Below are 12145 nucleotides of genomic sequence, written 5' to 3' on the forward strand. Positions count from 1 at the left end.
CACTGCTTTTCACATACACGACAGGGCTAACCCTACGAATGGTGGGCTACACAGAGAACAGACATGTCAAGGTAGCCTAAGACGCATTCATTTGTATAAAGGTTATAAAAAGTAGCAAAGCTGTAAAAATGGCCTGAAGGGGAAAACTAGAGATGCAGCAACAAGACTGCAGCTGTCTGGCCCACAGGCGGTGACTACCCTGGACTCGGCTGCCACATTCTATTCTTGCCTCTGTAAGTTTTTACTCAACTACAACTTACTCATGCGTGAAAATTAAGACATCACAACAGAAATTAATGATTTAAAAACCGGGGGTAGATATATTTACATGTTTCAGAAAAAAATACTATCTTCATAGTGTTAGGTTTCTATTTCCTGTATTTAACTCTGAGAAAGAGAAAACCAGAACTGGAGGTTCAAATCAAACCCCTAAAATCTATAGACAATAACTTTGTTTTCTTTTTCATTCTTTACCTTCTGGCTCATTTTTGATGAGCTCTTCCATTTTCCTCTGCTTCAAGGTGTCAACGACGTCAGCTAAGCTGCCTTTGCGCCGCTCAGGGGTTCCCAGGGCCGTGCTGGACAAGGACTCGCCACTCTGTCGCCCACCTTCTTCTGCCTTCTGAGGTGAGGTAGATGAGTTGTGTGGGGCAAATGAAGACATAACTTTATTGCCATCAACTTCCTGAAAGAGCAAGCAAAGGAAAAAAGTATATATACATTTGCTTAAAATTCAGTTTTAAAAACATTTTAAATTTTTCATTTTAATCGGTTATGTGGCTTATTCAGCTGAAACATTATACAGTGAAATGGCACTCTGCAAGAGCAAAAAGAATAAAGAAATTTCAAAAAAGAATACATTAACTTTACAGGCTGGCACTAGAGTGAGACAAAGATCAATTCATAGGAGAAATAAAAATACGAAGATTCTCTCCCTTAGACGCAGTATACATGGCAATTCAGCCTTCTACTGAGCCTGTATTGATTAGATTCGTCTATTTTCCTGCGTTTGACAGTCTTAGATTTTCCTATGAACATTAAATGTAGTGGTCATCTGTAATGAACTTTCTGAAGACCTTATAATTTTTAAACAAATAACATTCCATATATTTAATTTTCTTTTTAAGCAGCTGCCTCTTCTTGCTGGTACTCCTAATTAACTCCTCTTTCAGTTCTCCACCTCCCTCTCATGCTTTTAAGAAGACATCAGTCACATAGCTTATTCTGACATCAGATAGGAATAGTGCAAATCCATTTCTGCTTATGTGGAAGATATTTCCAACCGCAACCGTTACCTGAAGCACTGCTTCTGATGATACTCTTTGCTATTTTGCACTTTAAGCCTCATTTGCCCTACAAAATAAAGTTTCTTGCAGTCTTTGCCTCTTCATAATTGTGTATGTGTATGAAACAAATTATTCTATAATTTTAAAATGTAAGCATATTTTTGGTGTTTCTTTTGTCATTATTTCCTCCACAATTTCTAGCAAAACTTTAACAATCTGTATAATGTTTGGGGTATATTTTGTATAAAAGGCACTAAATTGATTTTTTTTTGAAATTTTCAAGAGAACGGATGTTGAAATGACAAAGAAAAATTTATTTTCTAACTTAAAAGTTTTCCTTGCATAATCTCTTACTTCCATAACCCTTTACCTTTCCACAAAGTAGAGCTTTTCTTAAAAATAAATCTGTATCCTAACATCTTTGAGGAAGTTCGACTCCCCCTAGGTGTATTTCTTAATTCTACAGCATTAAAAGTTTCCATTAAAATATATTTGAGTGTGTGCATGTTTAATCTTCAGGGCAATAGCTTAGACCCATGTTTATACATCTGTCTTTCATTTAAGACATGGTAATAAGGATCTGCTGACCCCAGAAAAATGATAAATCACATTGAGTTGATATCTAATCTTTAATAAATTAATGCTAATATTTTTGACTAGCTTAAAATATATATTAAAAATACATGATAAAACTGTAATTCTCATTTTTAAAAATATATTAAAATACAGTTTTCAACACAAATATAATCATAATCTGTTCATATGATTTTTTTTGTCTGTGAAAATTAGTGAGTACCAGGACATTAGCTATGATACAGACATCAGTGTGTGGGGTGTGTCCAAGGCAATGCAGGGTAAGTAAAGGTAAAAAACATGTGCTAACAGAATCTTCAAAATTATAATTCTAAACCCAAAAATGGTTTCCATTACTTACAAGCAAAATGCCTCTGATGATTACTATGTCTTGACTGAATGTTCTAAAGACAGCACATTAATAGAAGAATCTTAGCTTATAATGTACTTGGATTTAGAAATCAATACGCGTAATGTAATAATTACAAGCCCCTGCAGGCTAAGTGAAGAGATACCTCTGTAATTATTTATTTAAAACTGACACATAAATACAAGCAAACATATAAACACAGATACACACACATAGGCACCTCTGAGAAGGGAAATGACAAATTCAATCATTAAACTAAGGAATGTTTTTATGAATGACCCATCATAAACAGTTTAATGCGCAAACTGGAATATAGCAAAACTGCTGTATTTACTTTTCACACATCTTTCTTCCCATTTATATCTAGGATCAAAAGCAGGGACACCCAGTTTTAGTTTCACTTCAAACATTTCTATTTTATACTCTATTTGTACATTATATGATGATAATAAACTTTACAAATGAGAACTTGGGAGCTGAACTTCACTTGCCATAACTGAAAATCACACATATCTTCTGGCTGCATCAATACAGAGAATGGCACCCAAATTGTACACAGTGACATCTATTAAAATATCAGACGACATTTCAAATTAAAATAAAATAAAATGACATCCCATTTTGCATGTCTCTAAACTTTCTGCCCCTTGCAAAGAGGGAGGACGTATTGTAAAGAGTTTAATATATTTCCCAAGTATATAGACTCAGTTATCACAGCAATATAAAAAAAAATTAATCAAACGTCACTGCTGTTTCATGCAGGCATATTTATCTTAATGCTATGTCACCTGTCGGATTCAGCCTCTGGCACTGTTACTCCCTGTAACAGTTTTACACAGTTACCAGAGGTTTCAGTGTGGGGCTCCACTGTTCACGCGCATGGTGTGTGGCCAGTTAAGGAGTGCCGGCACAGCCTTCAGTCACAGAAGTCCCATAGTTTTCCGTTTCTGCCCTGGGACTGCATTTACCTGAAGTATTGACTGCATGTTTCCCTTCACTTTGCTGAACAAGGTGAACAACCAGAGAGGCCACTAACAAATGCATTCGTGGCCTCAGCCAGCAATACATATTTAATCAAATTTTATGAATAACAAGGACAAGCTTCAGTATTTTACAGATGAGCTCTCAGCACTGTGATGTATGACTTCTAAAGTCTAAGAATAGGGGGAAGGTACAGCTCAGTGGTAAAGCATGTGCTTAGCATGCACGAGGTCCCAGGTTCCATCCCCAGAACCTCCATTAAAAACTAAATAAAAAGATTTAGCCCCATCCCAAGAAAATAAAGTATAATGATAAAAGAGTGTTCTAAACTTTTAGAATGAGGTTAATAGTATTCATTATTCTTGAACAAACTACTTAATCTTGCCCTCTTTGCACCTTTGCAGCCATGAGACAAAAGGAAAGGTCTGCCTAATGTATCTATGTACCTATCCTCACTGAAATAGCTGTTAAAAATGCATTCTTATTAATTCTAGAGACAATATTTTCCTATGAACTCTTTGAGAAAAACATTTTAACCTTAAGATTCAAATTTTAGTATAGACAAATTGGTGCTTAAGAAAAACTAATTTACTTGAAAAAGAGAGATTATATATATAGACTCAGCCAGATACGTGTTACTTTTATTGTCCAAATGACATTTCATCCTTGACTTCTGGCCTCAAGAAAAACATTATCATGCTTATTTTTTGGTCCTATAAAATTAAATCCATATAAGGTAGTAAAAACACTGCATTTAATAGTCTTAACAGACTATAATTACTAAAAAGAATAACCAATATTTACTGAAATATTTAATTTGTGTCAAGCATTGTTTAAAGTGCCTTCTATGCCTTAACTCAGTTAATTATCATGGCAAGCCTAATTATGATTTGCATTTCAGAGAAACTGAGACACACAGACTCAAGTAAATGCCTGAGATCATATAACTAGTAAAACATGAAACAGATAATCAACCCCAGCCTCTTGGCCTGCAGAACCCTGGTTCGCAACCAGTTCTAATCCCCTCTGTCTCAAAACAAAGGCAAAATCCCTTAAGATGTCTGTATCTATCAATTTTATAGGTGAACAAGATATGCTTCTCAATAACTAAGCACGAAAAGGAGAGGTTTCTGTCCCAATATGTTCAACTTCTAAAGAAATGATATAAATGCACTGAAATTAGTTAATCCAACTATATTGTAGACTTATAAAGTTCTCTCCACCTAAACAGAAACTAGCTGATGTCATATTCAAAAATATGAACTTTAACGTTTAAATGATTATTTAAACTAAACACATAAATTTGAGCTCTCAGTGGTTAACCAAAATAATGGTTCCTGGTAGCTTTTGATTTTTTCAGTCTATCTTTATGAAATGTGTGGGCATCTTTAGCATTCTTTCTAGTTTTTCAAAGTTTTGAACTTAGAAAAAACAGTACAGAAAATTTGGATGATCTTTAATTAGAGTCTCATTAATGCAAGTTCATTAATTTTGGTATTGCATAAACATAGCATAAAATGAACCACAGGTACACAGATAAAGTGCTTTTGTGCTGAACAAGTTTTGACATGGCCATGTTCTTCTTCCAGCAATAGGCTGTTCTTGTAAATATTACCAGGACAGGACAAAACAAAACTTTGAAAAATATCTTAAAATCTGTATGATTTGGTTGAAAAGGGTGAAGATGGTCAAAAGGCACAACATTTGTTTTAAAATAAATCCTGGAAAGTAATGTACAGCATGATGACCACAGTTAATAATACTGTATACTATATTTGAAAGTTGCTAAGAGGGTAGATCTTAAAAGTTCTTATCACAAGAAAAAAAAAATTGTAACTCAGGTGATGAACATTGATCAGACTTACTGTGGTGATCATTTTGGAATATATACAGATAGCAAATCATTATGTTGTATTTCTGAAACTATTACGTCAATTATACCTCAGTTTTTTAAAAGAGCTATATTATTTAGCTATTCTTTACATTCTTTAAAAATTGGATAAAAATACATTATCACAAAGGTTTATTCTGAAACTAAATTGCACTATTTGTAACCTATTCTGTCTAATTAGATGTCAAAATTAATTTAATAATAAAAAATTGTGTAAAAAACTTAACTTTTTGAAGTTTTTTGGTTAAGAAATTTTTCATTGTACTTCTATATGATACTCCAAACCAGTAGTGCTTCCTCCTTTTGGATGACAGACCTCTTGATGATAGCTATAGATGCTCTCCTAACACACATGCTCAGGCATACATACAGGCAGACACACACGCATGCAACTGCACACAGGATTTCACATACAGTTTTAGAGAGTTAATTTTCTACTCCCATGGTTCCAACTATGAACTTCTTCCATGAATTCCTGTAGGAACTCTTATAAACCATGGGTTCCAGGTTGAGAAGCTCTGACCTAAACGTGTATCTTTCCAGAAAAGCACTACAAGCTCATCAATATATACAATTAGATGATTTTTAAAGGACTAGTTATTATTGGAAAAAGAGCCTCAAACTATTGATTTTATTTCAGATAAATATAAAAGCATATGTGTCAATAACCTGAAATTTTACTGCTCCTAAGAAAAGCATTTAGAAAGAGATCAACATTTTAATTATACTTTAATAAATACATTGAAGAAAAGAGTACATCACTAAGGGCAATCGCCATCTTCTTGCTCAGCAGTCACCTTGTGATAACGCACACATAAATTTGAAATGGAAGGCAGAACAAGTTGTTAACTTTTATAAAGTGAATGTTACCATGTTAAGAAGTCATACCAGTTAAATTTCAAATAGGAATTTTCCTGGAAAGAGGATGGAAACATATGAAGAAGGATGTACTGAGTCAAAAGCCAACACTTAAAAAAGCTCAGCAGCAAACACTAAGAGTCTTTCTTTGGTTAATATGACCAAATCCAGTATTCTGGGAACACGATACAGGTCAGCTCCCAAGACCTATAAAACAAAAGTCAGCACTTACACGCAGATCTATGAAGGGTGTCTGTTATGCTTGTGATTACTGTTGGTGTTAATGCCATCAATTTAAAATCTTCTCTAAACTTCTGTCTAAATAAGAGCTGTCTAATGTGTACTTAGATTCAGTGGTTCAAATAAATGAAAAATTGACAGAGACAGTTTTGCTTGGGCTATCTTCAGTCATCTACATACAAAGCTCACCATAACTGGTTACCTTTCTGTATTGGAAAAAACCACCAAAACAGATTTGTAAAACTCACTTAGTTTTGTAAGATCAACAACTCTTATTGTTTAAACTACTACAAGGCAAACTAACTGAGGTTCCAGATATTAGATGAGTGGTTCATAAATCTGTCTAGGGACAGGACCAGCAAGTTATGTACATGCGTTTTTTTTCAGATGCTAGGCTTGGATGCACTGGCCTCCTCTAGACTGTTCACAAGACAGTCATAGGAATCCAAAGTCAGGTTTTAAGGAAAGTTTATATTTTACATATTTTAAAATTTTATAAGATTACAGAAATTCCCTGAATATTGGTACTCTAAATTCTTATAGTCATTCAATCACAATATAAAAAAGTGGATAGAAATTCCAAAATATTCAAACATGTACTGTACATTTTTTTCTCTATGATCTACAGAAAGTTCCATATTCCATAACCTGCTCAGTTCTAATTTTTAAAGAATGCTGTAGCAAGCTTAAGCGGTTCATCTGCAACTGTAATGCAGACACAACCCACTCTTGGGACAGATCTAATATCCTAAACAGTGACAGCTCTCATCAAGTTTATTAATTAAATTATTATTATTTTATAAAAATGGTTCCATTATATTTCAAATATAGGATCTAGTCATACTTCAAAGATTTTTAAATGTATTTTGGACAATAAAAATAGAAGACGTGAAAGCTATTTGATGTTTTTTCAAAGCCTAAAACATAGAATCTTTAAAAAACTCCCTTCCTGTGCGATAGAATGGAAATTAAGCAAAAGTCTAATTTGGTTTGCAGTTTTTTGCCAAGCATTGAGATGAAATGTTAGCTTAGGCTCAAACTTCATTATTGATCAGAAGACTAAATAAACACTTAAAAGTGCATTCTTTCTTAAAATGCAGTCACATGGTATTAAACAATAAAAGACAGGTGATTTGTACAAATAAGGTTTTCAAACGTGGTTAGTGAACAACGCCATTGGCATGACCTGGAAATACTTTATACATTTTTCTCAGGCCTCAACCCAGACTTCCTAAATCACAAACTCAAAAGATGAAGCCCCAAAATGTGATTTAACAAGTCTTCCAGGGAAGACTGATACACCTTAAAGCTAGAGAAGTACTGGTATAGGAAAAACTGTTAACAGTTAACGGAGGAAAAGAGGGAGCGGAGGAAAGAGAGGACTAAAATCCGCAGCGGTGAAGACAGATGTCATAAAGTGATGGGACTTACTGGATCTGAGCGATAAGCCAAAAGGTAACATATTCCAGGGGTGGGGGGAGAGGTAGAAGAGTTAGCAAACATGCAGAGGTAAAACTGACCAATACATGTTGGAGGAAAATGACACTGACAATTTTTTTAATAGCCATTTGGGTACATATTGAAACAGGCTTATGTTTACTGATTTCATACTAACTGTACAGATTAAAGAATCTGAGATTTAGGTCAAAACTGCACTGTGGAAAGAGCTTAATTCTAGAAATACACTAAAAACTTTGGTTTGAATTTATTAATAGTTTAATCTCACTTATAATATAAAAATAGAACAATGATAGTATGTCTCCATTTTTTTAAACCAATACAATATTTGCCACCTAATTTCATTTCATTGAATGAAACAGAAATTTAAAGGCAAATTTTCTGACTTAATAAAGGATTGTACAAATAGGAAGAGGTTTTGGAAAATATCTTCATTTGCATGTGGATGCTACATAGGCAGAAATGTCTAATGGTTGTTTTTTTCCAGAATCACATTTGCTAAGAATCTTAGAAACACTCCATTCAAGAATAAAACGTATGTTTTCATGTGCTCTCAAAACCACTTAATAAGCAAAAGTGGCATTTAGAGAATTCTAATACATTAACTAATAGAACCTGTAAAAACAAAGAACATTTTGTGCTGTGACAGCCTCATTATCTTCCTGCTGATGATCTGTGTGCTGCGTCTTACTTACGTTTAAACATCTAGCAAGAACACTTTTAAGACATTCGATAATCTCTTCCCTGAGCACTCAAAGGTCAACAATAAGATGTTTCTAAACAAATATTAGACTACACATCAAAACACTTCCATTTAACACTAGCACTGTGGGCTATATAACAATATTTTAAGAAATAAAGAAAAACTAGCCACTAATTAAAATAATTCATCTACCATTCACTCTGAGTTGGAAGAAAGAAATGATACTTGAGTAATTCCTCAAATTGTGATCTGTTTGGGAAATGAATTCTTTTTATCCCACAGAGCAATGAGCACAGTTTCTTACACAGAATACATACTTGGTAATGCCAGTAAGCTAAGTGTTTGCTAGCGTCACTTATAATTGGAAACTAACTACATGTTCAGGGATAAGTGAAATAAACTATGATCCCTCATGTAGTAAAATACGGCATCAGCAAAGCAGCAATGGTTAAGCAAACTGGAGTCAGGAGTCAGGATGTTAGGGTTCAAATGCAAAGTCTGTCCTTTAGTAATCTTGGACAAGTTATTTAAACTTTTGAAACCACAGTTTCCTCATCTATAAAACAGGATAATAAGTGACACATAACTCATACTTGCTATTATATATTACCGCTGACCTCTAAAACTTAGTAGTAGTGAAAACAATTATTAAAAAGAAATATTTCACTCAGTTTTCTCTCTCAGTGTAATAAAAACAATTTGACTGCTAACTTGTGAAGCAGCATAATTATGTTCACAATTAAGTGCAGAGAATTTGAAGCCAAATAGATTTGGTTCAAATCCTGGTTCCACATTTACTAGTTGTGTGACCCCAGGCAGGTCATTTAATCTTTCTAAGTTTCTTCATCTGTAAAATGGGGATAATACAATTATCCACCTCATTGGGTTGTTAGTGGATCGTAAGTCATGAAATAATGAGTTATATTAGTTAAGGGATTACATGAGTTAATATATGTGTTACAAATTGTAAAACTCATAAAATGGTAACTGAGAAATGGCAAGAGCTACTTAAGTATTTGTTAAAATAAGTACACTTCAGGCCATCATATTGGGATATAACAATGAACAAAACACAGAATATATACAAATACATAAAGAAAAAGTCAGGCCCTTTACCAGGAAAGTGGAGAAGAGAAGGCAAACCCCTTTCCCTACTCACCCCCCCCAACACACACACAAAGCTTATATATGTAGTTTCACAGTTCTTTCTGCTGAAATCAAACTGCACTCATGGAATCTTTTTTTAAGGATAATTTAAATATTTGTTAGGTGGCCCATTTTTAAACATCAAACTAATAAAAACTTTTTTTAAGGAAAAAAAAAGTAGTTCTCAAAATATCAGGCGATATTAGTGTGCTTTTAACTCTGTTGCATACTCAATTTTCAAATTTCACAGTTTCATGGTTCTCTACAAAGTGATAACTCCAGAAAGTGATCAAAGAAAGAACGTTCAATTACTCCTCATTACGAAATAAAACTTTTTTAAAGTCAAAGTCTGAAAAAAAATAGAGTAATGAATTACTTTTTATAAATACATGATACCAATTACTTATGCCACATTTCTACTTTCATATTCCTCTTTCTTCTTTACTTTATACAGACATATCAAAATTGTTCTTTCTTCGTGAGAATATCAGCCCCACTACATTCTCCTGCAGATAAATGTTTAGGTTTCTTCACATTATAAATACAAAGCAGCAGCAGAGGCAATGTGAGGAAAGGCGGATTAAGGACTGGCTCTAATTTTGCCAGCCGTCCTCGTCTGTGCTCCCTTAGCGCCTGAGTTAGAGGCCCTCACCAGCAGCATGTCTCCTCACTAGATCAGACTGATTTCATAGCCCAGTGTCAGTCACATGTCAGGGTACTGTACTAATCCCATCTTCCTATTAAAAAAAAGTTACAGAAGTATTTTTCTATACTGAGTAAGACTTTCAATAGAGCATTCTGTTTATAGCAAAAAGCAGTACTTTTTCTTTGGAAGGGGCTTTTAGCACGAATTAACATTAACCAGTGATCTGAGACATAAGAAGTACAAGCTGCAGTTCTCATTAATGAGCCATTAAGCAGTCCACGCACACTTAACGAAATTCACCAACAAGCCAAGCTATTTACTCATCATATAAATCAGAATTTCTTGAGCCTATTTTAGCAGCTGTATAAGGACCATCTTGTAGCATCCACAATCACTGAGGCCCTGGTTTCTTTACGTAAAACACTGGGTTCTCAGCAAAGATTATTTTTTGCAGTTAATATGAGTAATGTTACATATAAATTTTATTTTGGTCATAGTTTTGAAGAATCTAAAAAATGTTTCTAAACTATTAGGCATTTTCCTGACCACGTATATAAAATCTGTTAAAATTTACTAATGTTTAAGTAAAAATAAAGCTACTATACTTGGAGTTCTTAAACGCACTGTTCTAAAAGTTTTATGGACATTACATTTAATAATTCTCAGAGAAATTGCAGAAAGACTGTTTTTCCTATTTAACAGATGAGGATATTAAGACTGTAAGAGTAATTTACCCAAGGTAATAGTAGGAAATGGTAAATTGGGGAATTACACCCAAGATCATCTAACTTTAACATCCACGCTGGTCATCATGAAATTATACTGCCTTACTCAACTGATTCAGGTGTGGTAAGAGGTGCCGAAAGTATGAAAAAAAATCAAGCTAGTTCTCGCTCCTCAGAGAGCTGAAAATGAAGTTTGAGAGTTATTTAAATATACAAGAAACAATTAGTAATAGACTTACCATATGATTCAGCAACCCCACTCCTGGGCATATACCTGGAGGGAACTTTAATTTTTAAAGACACATGCACCCCAGTGTTCACAGCAGCACTATTTACAATAGCCAAGACATGGAAGCATGTCCATCGACAGATGACTGGATAAAGAAGTTGTGGTATATATACGCAATGGAATACTTCTCAGCCATAATAAAAGAATAAATAGTGCCATTTGCAGCAAGAAGGATGGACCTAGAGATTGTCATTCTAAGTGAAGTAAGCCAGAAAGAGAAAGAAAAATATCATATGATATCACTCTTATGTGGAATTTAAAAAAAGAGAAAATAGAGGACGCTAATGAACTCATCTACAAAACAAAAACAGACTCTCAGACATAGTAAACAATCTTATGGTTACCAGAGGAAAGGGGGTGGGAAGGGATAAATTTGAGAGTTTGAGATTTGCAAATGTTAGCCACTATATGTAAAAATAGGTTAAAAAAACAAATTTCTTCTGTATAGCACATGGAGTTATATTCAATATCTTGTAATAACCTTTAATGAAAAAGAATATGAAAACAAACATATGTATGTATATGCATGACTGGGACACTGTGCTGTACACCAGAAACTGACACATTGTGACTGACCATACTTGAATTAAAATGAATAAATAAAAAATAAATACACAAGAAATAATTAGTAATCATAACAACTATAATAAATACTAAGTTGTATAATAGGAAATTATACACTCAGAAGTAGTTTAAAGAGAGAACATTGGAAATCAAAGGAAGGAGGAAACTTCTTTATCGATAACTAGCACTTAGCACACTGTTTTGGGATCACTTATTTAATTTTCTTTCTATACCATGAAGGCAGGGAATATGTCTGATTATTCACAGACATGTACCACAGACCTTATTATTAGTGCTTCATAAATATATTAATTGGTTTATTAAAGTGTTACATATATATAGTCCTTCGGTCGAACTTTAGAAAGAATAGGTAGAGGGAAAGAGTTAGACAATTGCTCCCCAGAAGCATCATCCA

The 12145-nt window shown here is 33.8% G+C and overlaps 1 protein-coding gene across 14 annotated transcripts in view; it reads right to left on the reverse strand.

Annotated features, from left to right (window-relative positions):
• The window catches only part of SOX5 (SRY-box transcription factor 5), a 903293-nt gene that overhangs the window by 270321 nt on the left and 620827 nt on the right, over positions 1 to 12145 (reverse strand). For all 14 annotated transcript variants that reach the window (XM_074357827.1, XM_074357830.1, XM_074357824.1 and 11 more), the window contains one exon: positions 475 to 685. In XM_074357827.1, the coding sequence (XP_074213928.1) occupies positions 475 to 685 (211 nt within the window). The remainder of the gene's footprint in view (positions 1 to 474; positions 686 to 12145) is intronic.

Source organism: Camelus bactrianus, chromosome 34 (genome assembly GCF_048773025.1).
Source record: "Camelus bactrianus isolate YW-2024 breed Bactrian camel chromosome 34, ASM4877302v1, whole genome shotgun sequence".
Taxonomy (NCBI): domain Eukaryota; kingdom Metazoa; phylum Chordata; class Mammalia; order Artiodactyla; family Camelidae; genus Camelus; species Camelus bactrianus.